Raw genomic sequence first — 24,614 nt, 5'->3', positions numbered from 1 at the left:
AAAGGGGATTTTATTTTGTTGAAAATACAAAACGAAACCAGTGTAGCTTGCCCATAGTTCAATTAATTTAACGCGATTCTATGAAATATTAAGATACTATTTTCTTATGGGCAATATCCCCCGAGTCAAACATTCAAAAGACCAAATAGTTCAAGCAATTTCTGAGAAAATGTTCATCGCTACCTACGCTTTACATGCTAGAGGTTTAAATTTATGACAATTATTTCACAATTTGGACACAAATTCATATAAAACTTGTGTGTGCCAAAAGTTGATACAATTCTTCATTGATTTAGGTAAAATATTAAGCAATATCCGAAATTACGAATTTTTGCTGATTTGAAACTATGTATGTACTTTTACCATGTATACACGCAAATAAAACAAATAACTTTTCATGACTACTTACTGTGATTCAGAAGTTCTGACGTCACAAATAACCTAACATCGAATTATTTTGTTAAGATCTAGTTTGCCCAAGATTTTTACGGTTAAACCAAATCACACTATAATGTGTTATGCCACAGCAACTTTTTTCCCGGTAAAATGTGGTTCAGATTTATGCTATTAGGGATAAGTGCATCAATACGCTTAATTAGTTTGTCCTGCACGTACTGATCATTCGTATTAAAATATTACAGTATCTTTCGGTAACACCGCATATTTTCGACTCCAGCGATTGGCTGGCCATGTGGATTGAATGTTTACCTATATTTTATGCGTTCGTTAGAATTTCTTTCGCGCGGATTCATTGCATTTTACTTGAGATTTGCCGCGGTCACAGAGATGCTTTAATAGAAAATTGTAAATGTCTAATTTTTCTTTGTGTTGATTTTTTGGGGGATAAATTTTTGCAAAATTTATTGTGGCGGAAAAAATCAATAAATCGAGAGGAGACGGGACGCATGGTGTTTGTTAAACAGCTTTCTAGTACTGAGTGTTTGGTAGCAGCTCTTGACTTGCTTCGTGGCATCGTTTTGGTGCGGAGCTGTGGTGAGCTGAGGTCTGCTGTCATACATTCGGGTGTGGTCCGTGTGCTGGGTGCCGTCTGCAGTTTTTAGGGGTCATCTCATCGCGTGTTGTCTCATGCTTGCGCCTGGTCTCCTCTCGCTTGAAGATAGAGCGGCCAAAAACATGCCAACTTAACTTTTCAATGTTTTCTCAGATCTATTGATGCATTTACCTTAGCAGATGTAGAATATATTAATTTAGAAATCAAGTATTTTAAGTCATTTGTTCGTCATAATGTGTTATATGATCTTAAAACATTTAACAGTATAACAATGAGATAAATAAAAGACAAAGAATGGTACATGTTCTTATTTTATGTCGAGTAATATGGAATAATATAAATTATTTCTTTAAAATAATTTCATTTATTCCTCAAGACTTAAAATGTATGTTAGTTGCTAAGGATTCGGGATTAATCGGCCTTTATTATTCAGTTGAGCTGGTTCTCGTTTTATCAATACAGTACTGATGTGCATGTTCAGCGAGCCGAAAACAGAGAGTTGTTCGATATAAAAGCAAAAAGCCCGTGCAGATTTCTCACATTGCGTCTGAAAGGGCGAACAGACCGTTATTATACAATGACTGACAGAATCTACTGTTCTTCTACATGTCGTTCAGTAAAGATAAACTTACCCTCCCACCACACCCCTAAAGTTGGTAATGCAGTAATTTTTTATGGTTAACTTAGTTTTTGGTGAAAGACCTGACATTTTGGAGAAATTTGTGTCAGATTTGCTGCGTTTTGTATTATACTTTCAGGGTACAGATTTCTTATATGGCATTTATTGAAGATGTCAGTGAGCTGTTAGTGCAATGTACACTGTGAAGTCTCCGATATCCCAATTATAATCATACTCAAAGAAGTTACGAATGAATGTTCTGTGATAGAAGCCATGTCGAAGGAACTTCAAAGTACCGTAGATACTTCCTGGAAATTAACTTTTGGATAGTTCCCGATTTATGGAATTCAGGTGTATTGTGTTGATAAATAACAGCATTCGTTAGAATGTTTTTAACTGGAACTATGTGCTTTTTTAGGATATCGGAAATTAAATCAATGTTTAAGACATTTTCTGTAAAAGAATATATAGGAAAAGAAATTACATGAACTTGTGTATTACTTTAGCTTAGGTATTTTCATTTATATCTTAGCTTCTAGATAAAAGATAAGGCTCACTGGCAGTTATTTCTGTGTTATGTAATTTTTATGAATTGGTAATTATACCTTAAATGTTAGGACTGTCGCTCAAATAATGTTGAATTGAGGGGATCAGGCAAGATATTGAGTTAATTAGATTGCTAAACAATAACCGGTTGGGTGTTTGTTTTGTGGCGATTTATACGGTAGATGCTGAACTAGAGATATATCTATGTGTTTGGTGTGATGAATTTTATTCGGAACAGTTCAGTGTTATTAGCGTTGTTGTTTGTCAGTTAGGGACACGGTCCGCTCAGTTTGGTGAAGCTATGTTTGCCTTTATCAGGCCTATCACAAGGGCATTATTGTCTTAAACAGTGCACCAAAGGTTGTTCATTGCAAAAGATGCACCTTGCTTTTTAAGGTTGATTGACCTGAAGTTGCTTCGGGTCACTAGGATTTCATCCTTATAGTACTGGCGAGTCCTAGATTGCATTGCGTTGCGTTGCTTGCTTGTGAAGTGGTTGTAGTGCACCACTATAGGTTCTGGTGATGCCTAGGTTGCTTTGCTTTTTTGCGTAGTGAAGCTTCTATAGTAAATAATTACAGTATTGGCGAAACCTAGGTTGTGTCTATTATGTATCACTATGGTACTGGTGAGGCCCAAGTTGCATTCCGTTGTCCGTAGTGCTTCACTATAGTGTTGGTAATGCTTATGTTGCGTTGTTTCTTGCGATATGAAGTGTCTGTAATGCATCACAATGGTACTGGTGAGGCTCTGGTTGCATTCCGTTGTCTGTAATGCTTCACTATAATGTTGTGTGGTGCCTATGTTGCGTTGCTTCTTGCAAGGTGAAGTGTGTCTGGGGTGCATCAGTTGGTGTTTTGTGTGGTAGGCCCGGTCAGTCCGTATTTTAGTTTTACTAGCTGAAGAATTGGGCTGTCTCATGAATATTTAACGTGTGCCGTTTTCGTGGACAATAATGCCAATATTGTCATTCTTGTTTTAGCACAGACATATATCAGACAGCTTTCTAGCACTGAGTGTTTGGTAGCAGCTCTTGACTTGCTTCGTGGCATCGTTTTGGTGCGGAGCCGTGGTGAGCTGAGGTCTGCTGTCATACATTCGGGTGTGGTCCGTGTGCTGGGTGCCGTCTGTGGTTTTAGGGGTCATCGCATTGCGTGTTGTCTCATGCTTGCGCCTGGTCTCCTCTCGCTTGAAGATAGAGCGGCCAAAAACATGCCAACTTAACTTTTCAATGTTTTCTCAGATCTATTGATGCATTTACCTTAGCAGATGTAGAATATATTAATTTAGAAATCAAGTATTTTAAGTCATTTATTCGTCATAATGTGTTATATGATCTTAAAACATTTAACAGTATAACAATGAGATAAATAAAAGACAAAGAATGGTACATGTTCTTATTTTATGTCGAGTAATATGGAATAATTGTACTTTTGGGCCTACATGTATAACACTGACATTACTAGTATAACTCTGAAGTTACTGTTGTAACACTGAAGTTACTGGTGTAACACTGAAAGTACTGGTGTAATACTGAAGTTACTGATGTAACACTGATGTTACTAGTATAACTCTTAAGTTACTGGTGTAACACTGAAGTCACTAGTAGGTATACTGTGAAATCATTCGATTTCATGGACATGAAAATTCTTAAAAACAGCATTTTTGTGAGGATATGAACTCAAAGATTTAAACTACCAGTAAAGAAAAGAACACAAATGGTAATTTTACTTGTTTAATGGGATTCAATTAGGTAGACTGACACACTATAATTTTTATTTTAAAAGTCCCCTGCAAATATTAATGAAATTAAAGGAAAGAGAATACAGTATCAGATGATGCATTTAGTTTGTCTATTCGTACTTTAAGACCACAAAACATTAATGTAAGGTAGTTCTGCACAATAATCATTCAGATAATTTTTTTTCTACAATGTTGAATTTGCTTAAACCCTGATTTATCAAAACTTCAGAATGTACTTAGAAAATTCGGGAAATAAAAAAAAACAGGGCTGTGTGCCTGATCAATTTGAAAATTTTTGATTTAACGCAAGTTTTAGAGTTTACAGGAAAATCACAATTTTGATAACATTTTCGCAAACAATGTAGATTTTAAAGGAACTTCTCAAAATTATGAATGATTTACAATATTAGGACAGTGTTGATACTGACATTCACTGCTGGAAGTTTGTAGAATTGGAAAGGAAATATCTGCCTATAGAAAGTGGGTACTGACACTGATGTACTGCATATTTGGGAATTTAGAATATAACTAACAAGTAGCTGAGTATCATGCCCCCAGTTGCATGTCCAAAGATGTGGCTTTTTGAGGTTTAGAGCTTTAAGGTGAAGATCATATGAAGGTCAAGGTCATCTATATAAAGGTCAGTGTGCCGGTCTTTCCACATGGTTTGTTGAGAGTGAGTATGAACCAAATCAGGTCATTAATGTGGGCTGTAGGCGAAATGGTAAAATCTGATCAACCAAAATGTTTTTTTTTTAGATTTTAAGTTAGAAGGTTATAGTCATATCAAGGTCAAGGTCATCTATATTAGGTCAGTTTGTAGGTCTTGTGCATGTGTATTAACCAAATTGGGTCATTTATGCAGGCCATTAATGTGGGCTGTTGGTGAAAAAGGACAGACAAACGGATGGATAGTGCCTGGGGGCATAAAAAGTCATTTTTAATTAAATATGCTGTATTGTATAGACCAAAAATCTAGGAAGCCGTCAAGAAATAATCATCAATAGTATTTCACCTATCAGGTTATACATATTTGTTTTTATATAATGCAGTCACTGTTTTAATAACAAACAGTTGTAATCTCAATCATCACAGCCAAAGTTTCGCTTGAATGTATTTGAGCCGCGCCATGAGAAAACCAACATACACTCGAAACCCGTTATAACGCTTCTCGATATACCGCGGTATTCGTTATAACGCTGTATCGTCTTGGCTCCCAATTTTAGAGGGTAAAAACAAAAATCAAAAAAAAAAGGTAGGGATGAAAATGAAATGAGCCGTGCCATGGGAAAACCAACATAGTGGGTTTGCGACCAGCATGGATCCAGACAAGCCTGCGCATCCGCGCAGTCTGGTCAGGATCCATGCTGTTCGCTTTCAAAGCCTATTGCAATTAGAGAAACTGTTAGTGAACAGCATGGATCCTGACCAGACTGCGTGGATGTGCAGGCTTGTCTGGATCCATGCTGGTTGCAAACCCACTATGTTGGTTTTCCCATGGCACGGCTCATTTCATTTTCATCCCTAGCTGCCTATCCCACAAACAATTTTTGTCTGGAATGACACTCAAAATCCACTAAAGGAACTAAATAAAGAGATAGGAAAAGCACACAAGGATGAAAACTGCATTACTATGAAATAATTAATAATCTAGGGGGACTGATTTTCATAGACCACGGTTAAAGCAATCTTAGAAATTAAAACCCAACAAACAAGTAACATTCCCATTTATTTCATGTTCAAAAGACAAAACCATGAATTTATATCCTCATGAAATATTTGTTTTGACCCTAACCATGAAATTTAAAGATTCCATAGTATTACCTTTTTTCTTTTTTTTTTTTATGCCCCCGAAGGGAGGCATATAGTTTTTGAACCGTCTGTCCGTCTGTCGGTCCGTCGGTCCGCAATTTTCGTGTCCGGTCCATATCTTTGTCATCGATGGATGGATTTTCAAATAACTTGGCATGAATGTGTACCACAGTAAGACGACGTGTCGCGCGCAAGACCCAGGTCCGTAGCTCAAGGGTCAAGGTCACACTTAGACATTAAAGGATAGTGCATTGATGGGCGTGTCCGGTCTATATCTTTGTCATCAATGGATGGATTTTCAAATAACTTGGCATGAATGTGTACCACAGTAAAACGACGTGTCGCGTGCAAGACCCAGGTCCGTAGCTCAAAGGTCAAGGTCACACTTAGACTTTAAAGGATAGTGCATTGATGGGCGTGTCCGGTCCATATCTTTGTCATCCATGGATGGATTTTCAAATAACTTGGCATGAATGTGTACCACAGTAAGACGACGTGTCGCGCGCAAGACCCAGGTCCGTAGCTCAAAGGTCAAGGTCACACTTAGATGTAAAAGGATAGTGCACTGATGGGCGTGTCCGGTCCATATCTTTGTCATCCATGGATGGATTTTCAAATAACTTGGCATGAATGTGTACCACAGTAAGACGACGTGTCATGCGCAAGACCCAGGTCCGTAGCTCAAAGGTCAAGGTCACACTTAGACGTTAAAGGTCATTTTTCATGATAGTGCATTGATGGGCGTGTCCGGTCCATATCTTTGTCATTCATGCATGGATTTTAAAATAACTACGCATGAATGTGTGACACAGTAAGACGACGTGTCGCGCGCAAGACCCAGCTCCGTAGGTCAAAGGTCCTAAACTCTAACATCGGCCATAACTATTCATTCAAAGTGCCATCGGGTGCATGTGTCATCCTATGGAGACAGCTCTTGTTGCTCATGTTTTGTTCACATAATCACACGTTCTAAACTTTAAGGACATATAGATCTTGGTCAAAATCTACTCTTGGAAGTCGCAAAACATCAATTTGTTCCCAACAACACTTCAACTCTGTTTAACAATTATACACTGAATGACCTAAGCTGTAACATCTACAGTCAACCAATCTCCCAAAATCATAAAACCTCACCAGGGAATTTACCAGGAAACTGATTGTAAAAGTACATGTATTTTAAGGCAGTAATTTTTGGTTTTGTTGGGTTTACCAGCTTTTGATGGTAAAGAGGGAACCCAGGTGCCTCTCCAGACATTGTTTCAGGCGTGGGTCGGCACCTGGGTAGAACCAGTGACTTTACGTAAGCCAGCTGGATGGATTTCTGACATACACAATACTACACCCAATGTGTAATTTGAACTCACATTGGTGAGGGAAAAGCGGTTTGAAGTCAGTGACTTTTACTGGTCGACCAAAGAGCTAAAGCAGTATTTGATCTTCATAGAAATTATGAATAGTGTGTATAATAAACTTGTTAATATATAAGTTGGTAATATGATTTCTCTTCATTATATACTTACGTTTACATCAAGTTCCAGTATATCACATTCCTGAGACAACAAAGATGACACATTTGGCTTGGTCCTTCCAAAATCACTATGCACAAATTCCTTAACATATCTGATCTATCAGTAAAGGATTTGTATACTCGATATAATATCACGTGATTAATTTTATCTTCACACTTTTCTTCAATGACTTGATATATTTTTTGTTTGTTTTGTAGCTGAAAAAGTTTTTCTTTCAGAACATGAGCTATCCATAAGACATGCTTGATTAATTGACAATTTCTAAGTTGTACAAGTGTACTAACTTTGCGGAGTTATTCTATGAAAAATTATTAAAGCTTTAACTTTACTTCAGCAATGACAACTTGCATGCTATATTATCTTTGGGGCAGCAGGGATTAAAAAACCTCTGACCTCTCTAGCACTTGGTTTCTCATTCCCCACTACCCCTGGGGAAAACCCTGTCCCACACAGATAAACATACAATACCTTAACACTTAACAACTTGTGTGTTTTTTTTTTAATATTCTGGCTTTTTCAACATCAATTTATAGCTTGCATCTGAAATACCTGTTTGACTTAATGTTAACCTTAGTGTTTGGTTAGTAAACAAGAACATTTCACAATGTTAAATTGTGATTCTGGTGCCTAGATGATGACATATATTCTATAGAAATAGTATACCTCGGTTTGATGTCTAAATGCTGTATAAAATATCTGCTTAATTATTCAGTGCAGGTTAAGCCTTACCCTGCTAGATTTCTATGATGAGCTTGTCTATCTTCCAATCTGGACAGTACCATTAACTCATCAACTAAATATGTGTCCATGGGACACAGATGCTCCCACTACATGACAAAGGACATGCTGATGCTGTCAAAAAAACTCATTTCTTTTCTGACTGTAGGTAAAATATTTTCAGAGCTACGCGCGACAAAACATTAAAATGACAATTTTTTCCTAGGTCAGGGGCCATAACTCCTACAATACTGAATGAATCCGGACGCGAAACCCCAGGTGCACAACTACACATGCTGACCAACATTCCTGTAAACTTTGGTGACTCTAGGTCAAATACTTTTGGAGCTACAAGCGACACAACATTAAAAGGACCAAATTTTAACTAAGTCATGGGCCATAACTCCTACAATACTGTATGAATCCGGATGCGAAACCCCAGGTGCACAACTGCACATGCTGACCAACATTCCTGTAAACTTTGGTGACTCTAGGTCAAATACTTTTGGAGCTACAAGCGACACAACATTAAAATGACCAATTTTTAACTAAGTCAGGGGTCATAACTCCTACAATACTGAATGAATCCGGACGCGAAACCCCAGGTGCACAACTACACATGCTGACCAACATTCCTGTAAAGTTTTGTGACTCTACGTCAAATACTTTTGGAGCTAGGCGCGACACAACATTCTCCGAAGGACCGACAGAAGGACAGACGGACGGACAAGGGCAAATCTATATGCCCCCCGCAAAGTGGGGGCATAAAAAGATACTAGCTGAATAGCGAACAGTGCAGATCATGATTTACACTGATCGCAAAGGCAGAATCAATCGTGTCCAGCATGGTAAGGGTTAAAGTCATAAACCGAGACCCAAGATTATATAGGTAATAGTTTGGCCAAACTAGAAATGTGTCCATGGGACACAGATGCATTCACTACATGACATTAAAATGACAATATTTTCCTAGGTCAGGGGCAATAACTCCTACAATACTGAATGAATCCGGACGTGAAACCCCAGGTGCACAACTGCACATGCTGACCAACATTCCTGTAAACTTTGGTGACTAGGTCAAATACTTTTGGAGCTACACGCAACACAACATTAAAATGACCAATTTTTAGCCAAGTCAGGGGCCATAATTCCTACAAGACTGAAAGAATCTGGACACGAAACCCCAGCTGCACATGCTGACCAACATTCCTGTAAATTTTAGTGACTCTAGGTCAAATACTTTTGGAGCTATGCACGACATATCAAAATGACCAATTTTTAACTAAGTCAGGGGCCATAACTCCTACAACTGAATGAATCTGGACGCGATACCCCAGGTGCACAACTACACATGCTGACCAACATTCCTGTAAACTTTGGTGACTCTAGGTCAAATACTTTTGGAGCTATGCGCGACACAACATCAAAATGACCAATTTTTTACTAAGTCAGGGGCCATAACTCCTACGGGACTGAACGAATCTGGAAGAGAAACCCCAGATGCACAACTACACATGCTGACCAACATTCCTGTAAAGTTTTGTGACTCTACATCAAATACTTTTGGAGCTAGGCACGACACAACATTCTCGGAAGGACGGACGTTCCAACAAATGGATACTTATGTGGCTACTCATTTGTTCTCTCTATTGTTCTTTTAGCCAGGTAAGAGAAAAATAGCCACATAAAAGCCTTACAGAATGAATGGCACCAAAGAAAAAGTACAGTTACCTATTGTTCCTATAGCCACCTAAGTATGCAAATGTGAGCTCGGACGGACGGACGGAAGGATGGACAAGGGCAAATCTATATGCCCCCCCAAAGTGGGGGCATAAAAACTCCAGCATCTGATTGGTTGTATCTGAGCATGAATTTTGAAACTGACCAATGGCAATGCTGTATTTTGAGACTGCTTTTTTAAAACTCCGTTTTATATCCTTAGACCCTTGAAATCTGAAACACAATAGGCAAAAATCAACAAAAAAGGTTTTCTTTTTCTTGTCTAAATTTTTCTTTGTTTCATCTTTTTAAATTCAATAGTCACAAAATAAATAATGTTAAAGGATACGTTCCAGCTTGTGTAGACATCTCAAGTTGGAAATGATGCTCGTCTCTCCTTGTTGCTATCATCTGATGAATCATCCTGGCACGAGTTGACAAGGGACGCCTGCAAGTAAATGACAAGGGATGATCCAGATGTTTACACAATTAATTAATTTTGATATAATTTATTCAGTATGGTGATAGGTGAACAGTCTTAAAGAACAAATTATGTTTGCCAATATGTCCCTTACATGCCTTGGCTTGTAAGTGTTTAAAACAGTTAAATTAGGGAAGATAAAAAAAATCCAGGAAAAGTGCTCTGCAGGCTAACTGGATGTTACTGAAAAATCATTAACCCTCATGGGAGACTAATTTTCCCTGAACTCATGGTTGCACCAATCCATGACATTAAATCCAACTGAACAAATTTTCCTTTCATGTTATCTTCAAAAATTAAAATTCATGAATTCATATCCCTATGAAATAACCATTTTAGCCATAATCACAAAGTTCATGCCCATGAAACAGAATTATCCACATTAGAACACAAAAGTCCAAATGTCACATCCCAAACATTGATGAAAACGGCTCCAGTTAAGCTTTCAAAACCTATCTACGTAGCACTCTAATTAGACTAACCAATGTAGCATTCTAATTGGACCTTAGTACCTATGTAGCACACTAATTGGACCTACCTATGAAGCACTCTAATTGGTGTTTTCTGAAGTATGGTTAAGTCCTGAAAGAATAGAAAGTACCACATGATAAAAAACATTCACAACTTTTAATATCATTATACCCCTTTAGCAAAACTTTTTAGTGTCAAAAACTGTAGTTAAATGGAAAACATTTGTGATAATAAATTTCAAATATAAACAGATATTTTGAACAAGAGCACCACCTATGGGTGCCATCGCTCATCTGCAAGTGCTGGACAATATGTGAGAAAAGAGATATAGTTCAGATTTTCTAAGTACAAAAAGGGCCATAATTCTAACAAAATGCAGGTTACAGTTATGCTTCTTGACCTAACAAAAAGTTTAACCAATAAACTCAAATTTTCTAAAAAATTTAACAAATAAACTTAAGTTTTCTAAGTACAAAAAGGGCCATAATTCTGACAAAATGCATATCAGAGTTTATGGGTCTTGGCCTACATAGTCCCCTAATGATGATAAACAAGTGTGCAACGTTTCAAAGCTGTAGCTCTTATAGTTTTTGAGAAAAGGTGGACCTAAACAAAAATTTTAACCAAGAAACTCAAATTTTCTAAGTACAAAAAAGGCCACAATTCTGACAAAATGCATATCAGAGTTATGGTTCTTTGTCTACATAGTCCCCTAATGATGGTAAACAAGTGTGCAAAGTTTCAAAGCTGTAGCTCTTACAGTGTTTGAGAAAAGGTGGACCTAAACAAGAATTTTAACCAACGTGAACGATCGAGTGACGACAATATCTCGTAGACTTTTTTCAAAAATCAGATGAGCTAAAAATTATCTAGGCCTAAAATCACAATTTTCTAGAATGATGTAACAAATGTCATAATTTTCAATGGAATTGATAAGGAGACTGTAAATATTGTTAGTTGTTGAACTTGATCCACAAATGAGATAAAAAATCAGTATAAACTAACTAGAGGGTCATGATGACCCTGGATCGCTCACCTGAGTAATATGAGCTACACGTTTCAAATGTAAAACTGATGCTAAAATATTAATAAAGTAGGTCAGTAGGTCACATTCATGGTCACTGAAAGTCAGTTTTAAGGTCCGTCTGCAAAACTGTATATGTCATTCAAATTTCAAGGCTGTATCTAAAGAAACAAGAAAGTAGGTCAGTAGGTCAAGGTTACAGTCAAATGACCCCTAATTACTTGGGTTCATTAGGTAATTATAATTAAACAGTCTAGGAAATATGATCAGATAATTTTTTAAGTATTTTTTTACTATATAACTCATATAAAAACTAAGTGACCCTCGGGAGGGGACTCTTTTCACCCCAGGGGCATAATTTGAATAATCTTGTTAGAGAGCCACTAGGCAATACTACATACCAAATATCAAAAGCCTAGACCTTGAACTTTCAGTCAAGAAGATAATTAAAAGTTTTGTAAGTCTATGTAAAACTTGGGACCCCCAGGGCAGGGCCTCTTTTTACCCCAAGGGCATAATTTGAACAATCTTGGTAGAGGACCACAAGACAATGCAACATACCAAATATCAAAAGCCTAGGCCTTGTGGTTTTAGACAAGAAGATTTTTAAAGCTTTTTCCTATATAAGTCTATGTAAAACTTGGGACCCCTGTGGCGGAGCCTCTTTTCACCCCAGGGGCATAATTTGTAAAATCTTGGTAGAAGACCACAAGGCAATGCTACATACCCATGGGTGAAAGTATGGAATATTGAAAATCCTGAAAAATTTGCTGGGGGCTTGGGGGCCGCTAAGGCCCCTGGTGGGTCCAGGGCAAAGCCCTGGTAGGGGGGCCAGGGGGGCAAAGACCCCCGGAAGCTTAGAGAATTAGTGATTTTGAATGCTTAGAACAGCCCTATTCTACCCTTATATGTGTGCCAAAAATTTACTTATTATATTGCACAAAATGCATGATTTTCAGTTAACAGTAACTTTTCTAAGTCAAGGACTTGTTTCGACAATATACCCTCAACATATTTTTGTAAGATTCAGACTGAAACTACCTGAAAATTCTAGCAACATTTTTGTTTTTTCATGCCACCATATTTTAATGTTTTGGCACAACATTCACAAAATGCAGACCCTGCAATATCCGGTTTTCGTAGCCAAAGACCCCATCGATCACCATCAGTGTCACATTCAGATAGCCAAGCCCATCTCCATTTGTTACCATGTTTGCTTTCTAAGTCCTAAGTATTGTACGCTGGCGGTAAAAACATTATTTTTCACGCACTAACCCGTGCAGCCCTAATTACGGCGTGTTAATCCCCGAAAGAAATCTTGATCTTCCTCCTGTTCCTCGTGGAAAGATTGATACTTTGGAGATAAAAAGCGTGCAAACCGTAGAAATCAAGACATGCGTGTGAAAGTCCGTGCAAACTTTGACGCGGTAACTTTTAGGAGCACGTGAAAGTCATGAAAAACGTGAGTGAATAGTTATATAAACGGTCGTCTAAAATGATGTTTTAAAACAAACAGTTGAAGTAAATTTCGGTACGTAACGGGATCGAGTAATCATCACTGCAATATTTTTTATAAAAGTGACTTTTCCTTCTTGACGCTTGTTTTATAATTGGAACTCTTTACAAGGTGTGTATAATAAAATCCAGACATCACGAAAGTTGCCAAAAATGGCCGGACATTCGGTCCTGCACTGCCGGGACGAACATTAAATATGAAACAAACAGGAATCTTGCTTCCTTTTATCAGTATGCAGCTGTTAATTATTTTTCTTGTATCCTATCTGATCTAGATTGCTTTGGATTCGAAAATCCCGAAAAATAATTATCAACCCACCCCTGTTCAAAGCGGAAAAAAAAACATTAACAATTATCGGTAAATATTCTGTTGATAAAATAAGTACTGGCCTTGTTTTCGTCATCAGTTAAAACCCCCTTAAAGAGCTAAAAGAAGTGTGTCGGTATCATGGCATCTGAAGTGAAGATCAAAGTTGCCCGAGATTGTCATGGCATTACGTCATGTTTTCGCGCCATGTGACACATCACTGTCTGATCGTACCGCCTCGGTTCTTTAAAACAGTAAAAAAAGTATCTTCTTTAATTTTTTTAAAAGCGAATGTGCCGTATAAACTGACAGGTAAATGTGTCAAACGATAAGTGACCTAATTGCCCTAATTTTTTTTACATTATTGTTTGAGAAGAATATCTCACATAGTGTCGTGTCAAAAATACATCTACAAATATTCATTTACTTATCAAACTTATTTAAAACCACAGCGACATCATACTGCTTTATTTTAAAACCATATTTCTATTTACGTTTACGAGGTCACGTAACCTATTCTGCCGCATTACACAGAAATCTGTTTGCCAAAAATTGTTTTACTCATGTATTGAAATAGCTGCCGCTTTTTTCTTATTTAAGATTTTTTAATTCTGTTTTTTGTACTTTCTTGTCAAAAGTCTGAATTTTATGACCATAGAATGTAGTATTTATTTACTTTTAGAAATAAATAAATATTGTAGATCGCGCTGTTTGAAATTTTACAAATAAATGTATGAAAATTCGATCGTTTTTATAGACTTTTGCCTACATTTCTGTCGATATCTTATTAAAATCGTTATAGAATTCAAACTGTATTACTTCTCAAGCGGTGTTGAAAATTTGAAGCGATTATATTAAAAAATGAATACCAAACATCAAAGGCCTAGGTATTGTGGTTTCAGACAAGAAGATTTTTAAAGTTTTTTCCTATATAAGTCTATGTATAGGACTACTAATGTGGTTAGACTATTGTAACAGTAAAGTATGACACGTTGCTACTTGACAATGTAGACTACTGTAACAGTAAAGTTTGACACGTTGCTACCTGACAATGTGGTCAGACTACTGTAACAGTAAAATTTGACAGATTGCAACCTGACAATGTGGTCAGACTACTGTAACAGTAAAGTTTGCACGTTGCTACCTGACAATGTGGTCAGACTACTGTAACAGTAAAGTTTGCACGTTGCTACCTGACAGTGTGGTCAGACTACTGTAACAGTAAAGTTTGCACCTTGCTACCTGACAGTGTGGTCAGACTACTGTAACAGTAAAGTTTGACATGTTGCTACCTGACAGTGTGGTCAGACTACTGTAACAGTAAAGTTTGACACGTTGCTACCTGACAGTGTGGTCAGACTACTGTAACAGTAAAGTTTGACATACTGCAACCTGACAATGTGGTCAGACTACTGTAACAGTAAAGTATGACACATTGCTACCTGACAATGTGGTCAGACTAAAGTAAAGAATGTCACTTACCTTAATATTTGACAATGTGTTCAGGTGTTCATCTGTGACAGGAAGTTTGGACCAACATAGAGCACTGTATTTCTTCACTTTGTCAATCTCTCCTTCCTTCAAAATATCTGTGTCCTCCCTGGAAAAGAATACACAATTACAAGTACTGTTATAATAATCATTTCATATAAATCATGTCCTAACATATAACTGTAACAAATTTATACTTTTGAATAAAACATTAGTTTAGTTCATACTTACTTGTTTTAGCTCGATTGTGATGAAAGCTTCAAGCTTATTGTAACCACTCTCGAGTCTGCTTCCTGGAAAAACCAGTACTGGTATCATAGAGGTCAGGGTCATGACCCCAGTGGGGCTCGAACCCACGACCCCTGGAATGAGCGGCTGACACCTATCCACTTGACCACTGCTCCCCTTAAAACATAACAGAAAACACCTTCCACGGAAAATGTTTAATTTGTAAAATGTATGTATCTCATATGGCCTTATGAAGTATGTTAACAAGGTCAAGTAACTGAGTGAGGAGATCTCTGGAATATTCCACATTCAACATAAATACATTTCATGCAAAGAATGTCAACAAATGCAGCCAACTGGGTGTTGGGACCTCTAGAATATTCCACATTTAAGGTCAATATATTTCATGGGAATTGTAATGCAACAGCTGAACAGCCAATCCAGTGTTAAACAGTTTGTCAAGAGAAAAGGCCAAACTCACTATTTATCATAGGTGAACACTTAATACAGGTAGTGATTTTTTAAGGATAATAAATCTTACCAGTGGAAACTGTAATACATGTTTATAAAATGTGGTCAAAGTATGTATAATGTGTGTGGTTACTATTCACTGAAAGTGCCTGCTATTTTAAGATCAACTCAAACACAAAAAGTACATAGAATGCAGTCTGCCAATCTGAAAATTGCAGTTCAAACCTTCTCTTATTGTGAATGACAACATTTACACATTTCAACACATTACTATTTCAAGCAAAGCAGCTGGTGGGTATTTAAAGGTCCAATACTAAGGAAAGTGAACATTTTAATTTCTTTTAAAAAGCACAGAAACTATTTCATTTTATTGGAAAATGAAAGTTGGTATGTAGAAATTCGAAATAAATCGCAATATATGTACAATTATTTTTCTATGAAGTATGAAGAAAGTTAAAAAGACCTGGGGGGTCATTCTGTCGATTTATTGAAATTTCAACATAATACACATACATTTCTTTGAGTTCCAAAGACTTTCTGTAAATTTTGACCTGCCAATCTTCATTATTTAGTGTCTTGCAGAAGTCTATGCACTGGCTATGAAAAAAATTGCCAACTCACTTTCCCTTAGTAATGGACCTTTAATCCCTCTATACATAATGGATACAGTAGATTTTATTCAAATATTATCATCAAAACACAGAGACATAAAGAATTTAGATAAACCTAAAATAAATATTAATTTTGAACCATTTACAAACATTAAGTCAGTTCTATCTTGTAATGTTTTATATTCTTAATACTAATCTGTCCTTCTGCAACTGAACTTCAGTGCCTAAAACTATCATTTAAATAAGTCAATATTTCTTGTTTGTGTTATTCTAGTTTCAATTCTATAACCTTTAAAAAAATCTGCAGCACTAACAAGCATATCTAACATCTTCTGTTGATTTATAGCCAAAGCCAAAGTGGTGTTAGTTACCATTAAATGGGATCATAAGATACAACTGGAAATGAAAAACAGTGGCCACTGACTGCATGAAGAAGATGGTTGTTAATGCAGTAATTAAAAGGAGGAAAATTGTCAAGTAGAATTCAAAGTGACAGTTAATGACAGGTGACCACTTACGAAAGGTGACTGTTTATATATAGTTTTATTGAAGGAAATAATGTTACAGAGTAAATACAGAACCATTGCCGCATTGGTATAAATTCAAACAGAAGTATGCAACAGTCTGGTGAACATTCACTAAGCTTCTTGAAAGAAGGAAGTTATTTACAGGTTTTGCTGTTTTAGTCTGGAGGCCTCTGTACCATCAAGCAGAATAATGAACCAGAGATAGGTCCATGAAAGCATGCCTCAGATCCGCTTGGTGAACGTCAATCAAGCAATTCCAGGGAACCAGCTGTTAAAAGGAAACTGTTAGCAGTAAATATATTATACACCTATTATAACAGCTCACGGCAACTGTGTGTACATGTGAGATACAAATGAAGTGTTTGAGTAATCTGACTATAAACTTACTTGCTAACTATTTGTAGATCTCTGCATTTAATGTCTTTTGTACTTGCATTTAGCACCTGAAAAAAATAAATGCTGTTTAATGCAGAACTTAAAATGATGCTGTATACAAAGTTTGATGAAGATCCACCAACGGCTCACACAAAGTTGTTTACTGTATTTCTATTTTTAGCTCTAGTGACCTTAGTCAACCATTTATTTAAACTGGGGAAAGGACCTTACAAAGTTTGATGAAGATCCAGCACATAAGTTTAAGAGGAAAAGTTGTTTAGAGGTATTTCTAGTTTGACTCTAGTGGCCCTTAAAAGGGCCAAACTCCCCTATTTGAATAAATTCAAGAGAGGACCTTATAATTATGTTACAGATAAAGTCTGATGAAGACCATCAAGCAGTTCATGAGAAGAAGTTGTTGAAAGGTATTTCTATTTATAGCATTAGTGCCCCCATTCTAAACAATTTGGGAGAGGACTTTATAATGATACTATAGGTCAAGTTTGATGAAGATCCATCAAGCAGTTTATAAGAAGTCATCTAAAGGTATTACTAGTTTTAGCTCTAGTGGACTCTAAAAGGGGCCAAGCTCTCCTATTTGAACAAAAAAGGGAGAGGGCTTTACAACAATGTTAAAAATCATGTCCGATGAAGATCCATCAAGCTGTTCGTGAGGAGAAAACATTTAAAGCTATTTCTAGTTTTAGCTCTAGTGGCCTCTAAAAGAGGCCAAGTGCCTCCATTTGAACAAACATGAAACTTTATTATGATGCAACAGATCAAGTCCAAGATCAATCCAGCAGTCCATGAGAAAAAATTGTCTAAAGGTATTTCTATTTATAGTTCTAGCAATCCCCTAGAAGGGGCCAAGCACCCCTTTGGAACAAATTTGAGAAAGGATCTTACAATGATGCTACAAGTCAACTTTGATGAAGATCTACCGAACGGTTCATGAGAAGAAATTGATTAAAGGTATTTCTAATTTTAGCTCTAGGGGCTCTATAAAAGGACCAAGATGCCCCCCTATGAGTAAATTTGGAAGAGGACCTTACAATGATGCTACAGATATGTAAGACGAAGATCCATCAAGTGTTTCAGAAGGAAAAATTGTTAAAAGGTATTTCTATTTTAAGCTCAATCATTTCAACAAACTTGATAAAGGACCATGCCAGGATGCTACTGTTCAAGTTTGGTGTAGTTTTTTCTGACCAGCAGTTAAAGAGAAGATGTCTTCTGAAGGAAAAAGCCGATGAATGGATGGATGGATGGATGGATGGACACCAGATGTACGATAGACAGCAGGTGATCAAAATAGCTCACCCCAAGTATTTCGTGCTCAGGAGAGCTAAAATCGCAAAGTAGAATCATAAAACCTGCGTAATGCTTGTCAGACCATCACAGTGAACAAGTTTGTGAAGTTTCAATCTATTCTTACCAACAGTTAGAAATATCAGTGTACATAAAAACCTTACCCCAAAATGCCAAGTCAACACAAGAGGGTCATGATGACCCTGCATCGCTCACCTGAGTGATATGAGCTACATGTTTCAAATGTCAAACTAATGCTAAAATGTTAAGAAAGTAGGTCAGTAGGTCACATTCATGGTCAATGAAAGTCAGTTTTTTTAAGATCAGTGTGCAAAACTGTGTATGTCATCCAAATTTCAAGGATGTATCTTAAAAAACAAGAAAGTAGGTCAGCAGGTCAAGGTCACAGTAATGTGACCCCCATATTACATTAAACAGTCTAGGAAATAGGATCAGATAATTTTTTAAGTATTTTTTCATATATAACTCATAACTCAAAGCAAATAGAGTTATGAAAGCTGTGCACTGCATGCAAGATTCTAATAGTGGAGTGTCAATCCATTCTAAAATACCATCTTACCTACAAAAGTTAGCTGAATTGTGACACTGATGCCCAAGTAGAAGCTGAAAAATAGGTGAGTGCAATAGCTCCACATATTCTTCAAATAGCTGAGCTGAAAATGCAGTCAAGATTTGTTTTAAGGCAAAACTTACCTCCTGCATAACTGTCATCTGTTCCTGTGTAAATTCCCTCCTTCTCGGGTTAACTAACTCTAATACAAATGGCCGTCCTAAAATTAATGAAACTCATTTTTATCTTTGTCAATGTTTTTTGTTTTTTTTTTTAGAATAGAAAATGAGTTTTTAACCTTATGCCTGCTGGCGGCAAGTGATTCTACCATTATCATGGTCTGCTCTGCTCGCTATTCAGTCAGTAAATTTTCAGTGAATACCCCTTCGAATAATGAATGGTATTGCCCAAATTGAATTCTGGACCAGTTCATTTTAGAAATTTAGCAGGCTAAAGATGAAATAGATGGCGGCTACACTTATTAATCTTTTAGGTGAATTTCTCTGAATGTCCTTATTATTTTCAATCAATACAATGTCATGTTTTAGTGAATTATTGAAATATTAATGCTGATATACACTGTGAACTTTCAAATATATTTCTCACTAGAACAAAAATACATAAAGGTAAACCTTGGCTATAAGCATTTAAAAAGACACACACAAAACATTTTTTTTTTGTTTTACATGTAAGTTCAAAACATCTTCACCTGTGAACACCAAATCTTAGCCACTCAAGAAAATACGTCATCTTTTATTCACTCAGCAAGAGAAATATATTTTGATATTACATTGAAACAAACAAATATTCTCAATATATTTTTAAGTTTTAAAGGTCTTGATGCTTTTCTGTGTATGTGTGACAACAAAATAAATATTCACCATTTCCAAGCATTAGAACATCAACATCCTCTCTGCCCGATGATGAAAACTTGATCTCTGAAATTACACAATATGTCTTCTATAAGAATTCAGTATTGCACACAAATAAACAGTTAGCTCTACAATACCATCAACCTTTAACTTTGCAACATGTAACAAGTCTCAGAATTTTTTCCACAGTTCTGAAATTTATTGTAACTTTTGGAAATGCATTTTTGTATGTTTTAACATAAACTTTTATTATACAACAGAAATTCAATGGACAAAACTGCATTTTATGCACTGAAGAGGCAATCACAAAAAGTATGAAGTCTATTCTTTGGAAGTTTTCAAAATATCTAATGTAAAGATTGTCACGGGTCAACTCTGAATTAGGTACTTACGGAAGGACTACATAATCAGCAGTTACCTAAATATCTACTATGCTTGTTTCTCATATAGTTAATGAGCAGCCATTGTTTTATTGGTATATAACATAACAGCAGGCTTTCAAGCACTATTTGGTAAAAATTTAGGGCTAAAATTAGGGCTGTTTTTGCCAAAAATTAGGGCTATTTTTGCAAAAAATAAGGGCTAAATTAGGACCAAATTAGGTCAAAATGTCAAGCCTGCCCTTTTATATATTGTTGCTTTTTGCGGGGGAACCCTTCTAGAACAAACAAGTCTCCAACATAAGTTTTTGATATACAGGTATGAAATGGTGGACACTGGTGCCTTTGTCTAAAATACTAAGGTACTGGAGTGGTACTTCTCTTAATTGGGTCGGGGGTGGTCAGGGGGCTCTCCCCTGGAAAATTTTGAAATACAGGTATGAAATAGTGGGTGCTGGTGTATTTTTTGTTCTAAATTTTGAGGCATAAGAGGGTGTAGCCCCCTATTTTTAGGGAGGTAAGGAGGCTGCAACCCCACTGGAAAAATTTGAAACAGAGGTATAAAATGCTGTGTTGCAGTGCATGTTTTGGTCTAATTTTTGATGTGTGGTAGAGGGTATCTCTGTAGTTTAAGGAGGGTAAGGGGACTCTCCTCTGGAAATGTTTAAAAATGTGGTATGAAATGGTTGTCTCTGGTGAACTTCTTATATAAATTTTGAAGTACTGAAGGGGGGTCAGTGGGTCCTCCCCCTGGAAAATTTTGAAATAAAGGAATGGAATGGTGGCCTCTGGTGTGTTTTTGGGCCTAATTTGAGAAAATATTCATTCTTTGCCAAAATAGCTGAGAACAACTTTGATGAGCCAAATAGGGGCACAGGCCTCCTGGGCCCAGCCTGGGATCCAGGCCTGATCGCTCAATGAAGTAAATCTATGTTTCATGAAGCTGTAGCCTAGGAACTCATGGAAACAGAAAGAAGCAACCTCTGAAAATTTTAAAAGAATATAAACTTCAATAAATTAATTGGATCATTATAGGCATGACTTTGTGCAAAAACAAAATTTAAGTTCAGACAGATATTACAAAAAATTAGGGACAATCGAAAAGAATAAGGGCTTTTTTAGGAATTTGGCCCTTTTTGAGCATTTTTTTAAGGAATTTTAGGGAGACCTAAAAAAATTAGGAATTTTTAGGAATTTTAGGGCCATTTGAAAGCCTGTAACAGGAGAAAACGAAATAACTGTGTTACAGTAATTGTTTGTAGCTTCAAATATGAAATTTGAACATGATATATCCTTTACCAAAACTTCAAAAATATTTACCTGAAGGTCTGAAGTTTTTGTGTATCTCCATCTCCAGTAGTTCCTCTACAGAAGATTCTGTTTTACTTACACCATCAATCAACCAGGGTGTCTGACTCAATGTTCTACTGTATTTGTTATAACGACCTGTAAAATAACCCAACAATACATAGATAAATCCTCCATTAATGACATCCCCTAAAATGCAAACACCTTACTTCAACAACACTAGATACAAATTTAATAATTAGTAAACTAATTTCTCAAGAACAATACTCTATACAACAAACAGATTTTAGTCCTTTAAGTGGTTTTTCATATGGAGAAGTTGCACTGAACATCCAGCCTAAAGGCACTGGCCTTCACTAATCAAAGTTTTCACTACTGATATCAGTGTGTTCACTGTCAAAATAAGAGAGTTCAATGTTAAAAATAAGAGAGTTCAATGTTAAAATCAAGGTGTTCACTTTTGAGATCATTGTTTGCTGTTAAGAACAAAGTGTTCACTGCTTAGATCAGTGTTTGCCTATAAGAACGAAGTGGCCACTGCTTAGATCAATGTTTGCTGTTAAGAACAAAGTGTTCACTGCTTAGATCAGTGTTTGCGTGTTTGCTGTTAAGAACAAAGTGTCAATTGCTTAGATCAGTGCTTGCTGTTAAGAACAAAGTGTCCACTGCTTAGATCAGTGCTTACTGTTAAGAACAAAGTGTCCACTGCTTAGATCAGTGTTTGCTGTTAAGAACAAAGTGTTCCCTGCTTAGATCAGTGTTTCCTGTTAAGAACAAAGTGTTCCCTGCTTAGATCTGTGTTTGTTGTTAAGAACAAAGTGTCCACTGCTTAGATCAGTGCTTGCTGTTAAGAACAAAGTGTCAACTGCTTAGATCAGTGTTTGCTGTTAAGAACAAAGTGTCCACTGCTTAGATCAGTCTTTGTTGTTAAGAACAAAGTGTCAACTGCTTAGATCAGTCTTTGCTGTTAAATACAAAGTGTCCACTGCTAAGTATATACACAAAATAATGAACTTTTTCTTACCTGCAACAAATACATTTTCACTTTGGCACTTGACATCACACTTTGTATATGATCTTGGTTCTGATGGGGGACACTGATAACTCCTTTAAAAAATAACATATTTTCTGTTTATCTTTTCACCTTAACACTATATGCATCAAATGACAAATAATCAAATGCCTTTATTTTAAGACTGTTTCTTCGTACTGACAGATATTTAAGGTCATTCTATACATATAGCAACTTTCTTGCTCAAGTGGCTGAGGAAGACCCCTGAACTTCTTCCCAGATAAAAAGGTGAACCTATTGGAAGCCAGCTAGATGAATTTCTAACACGAAAGAATACTGCGCAAAAAATAGAGATAGAGTTTACTTGGTATAAGAGATTGGAATTTCAATATGGCAGCTATAGTAACCTATGACACAAAAAAATAGAATCAATACTTCTTGTATTCAGTACTGTCAAATCTTGTATTAAAAAGTATTTCCAAAGAGTCAAGCAAAAAGTTTAGCAGACTGACCATTCAGAACATACTGTCTTAGGAGTTAGATTTGGAGTACAGTAGAAATGAGAGATGGCAGACAAAAATGTGTAATCAAACCTTCTAAATTCCTCTTCAGGCATTTGCTCAGCAGCTTTGGCTACATTAGCTCTCGTATAGACAGCAAATGTTGTCTTCTTTCTATTGTACCTTCTATCCTGTTTACGTTTACGAAATGTGTCATTGTCTTCAGCATCTAACCTACATTTGCATTGAATAAATTTATGTTATTCTGCATCACAGAAAAATTAACTTTAACGTATTATTGTTTACTGTATCCAACTTACATTGACAGTATAAATATAAGTAACATCTGACTGTTTTCTGCATGCAAATTACATTGACATAATACAAATACATAAAAACTCATAAATCATCGAGACCAGAATAACCATGCAGGTATATTTAATTGTTATGCAAAATACTAGAATTTTTCGTTGCAGAAGGGGTGATTCCAATTCTAACCCCTGTTTTTGTCCTTCAGTTTTTTCACTCTGTATAACAGAACTAAGTTAACTGATAAAACTTGCCTCATTATCATTTACATAGGCAGCTTACCATATGTTACTACATTTTTACAATTAGTTAAATAGAATGCTTTTTATGGATGACTTGTTCACTGATTTTGCATAATGTAATAGAATATCTTCAGTCTAAGTTTGGCTACTCTTATTCAAACATTACGACTAAAAAGATGAAATACAATGTATTGAACATTTCAATGCACATGAACTGGAGAAAAAAAATTGTATAGATATATAAAAAAAAAACATACAAAAAGCTACACTCCTTGTTTGAATGTTCATATTGGAATGTCAATGTTATTTCAAATTTGCTTTTGGCATCAAATGAAGCTCCAAGAATCTCTGTCAGCAGAGGACCACATCTCCATTTCCATACATCTTTTATCTGGGCCACATCTGTATATTTCTTGTTTCCATACACTGAGCTGTAAGTGAAAAATAAAACATACCCTTTCTTGTCAAAATACTACAGTGTTCTCAAAACAGAGTTGACCAGTCATGCTACTTTTGAAATTCAAAAATTTCTACCAACACGATTGTCTTAGCTTGCATGAAAACTGACAAATATTCTTCAGCCAAGACATTTGCCAAATGTTCAAAGTATTATCTATATTTATAAACAGAATCATTATAGCTACATTAAACTTTTTTAAAAGCATGTTTTAACAGCTTAAACTTTTTTAAAGGGCAGAAATATATTACATACCTAAACTTTTCTTTCAAGTGTAACATCAGAGCATACTGAAAGGCAAATTACAATGTAAACTTGAAACTTTCATTTCAATGAAAACATGCAAAAAGTAATATAATGGAAATGAATATGTACAAAAAAACGATCTAAGAATGCATCGGAGTATTAAAAAGGTTTTTCCAAAGATTTTACTTACCGACTTTATCCTAAATTAATG

At 36.2% G+C, this 24,614-nt stretch overlaps 1 protein-coding gene across 1 annotated transcript in view; it reads right to left on the bottom strand.

Annotated features, from left to right (window-relative positions):
- The window catches only part of LOC123544158 (tRNA pseudouridine synthase Pus10-like), a 51,611-nt gene that overhangs the window by 19,270 nt on the left and 7,727 nt on the right, over positions 1–24,614 (bottom strand). Inside the window, exons 5-16 of the mRNA XM_045330221.2 lie at positions 24,413–24,447; positions 23,958–24,131; positions 23,243–23,383; positions 22,662–22,744; positions 21,650–21,775; positions 19,959–20,015; positions 19,221–19,297; positions 17,211–17,266; positions 14,978–15,095; positions 10,717–10,760; positions 10,047–10,145; positions 7,253–7,352 (exon numbers count right to left, since the gene is read on the bottom strand). Coding sequence (XP_045186156.2) covers positions 7,253–7,352; positions 10,047–10,145; positions 10,717–10,760; positions 14,978–15,095; positions 17,211–17,266; positions 19,221–19,297; positions 19,959–20,015; positions 21,650–21,775; positions 22,662–22,744; positions 23,243–23,383; positions 23,958–24,131; positions 24,413–24,447 — 1,110 coding nt within the window. The remainder of the gene's footprint in view (positions 1–7,252; positions 7,353–10,046; positions 10,146–10,716; positions 10,761–14,977; positions 15,096–17,210; positions 17,267–19,220; positions 19,298–19,958; positions 20,016–21,649; positions 21,776–22,661; positions 22,745–23,242; positions 23,384–23,957; positions 24,132–24,412; positions 24,448–24,614) is intronic.

Source organism: Mercenaria mercenaria, chromosome 1 (genome assembly GCF_021730395.1).
Source record: "Mercenaria mercenaria strain notata chromosome 1, MADL_Memer_1, whole genome shotgun sequence".
In the NCBI taxonomy this organism is placed as follows: domain Eukaryota; kingdom Metazoa; phylum Mollusca; class Bivalvia; order Venerida; family Veneridae; genus Mercenaria; species Mercenaria mercenaria.
Note: the sequence above shows the minus strand (reverse complement) of the source record. Positions and strands in the feature narration are given on the sequence as shown.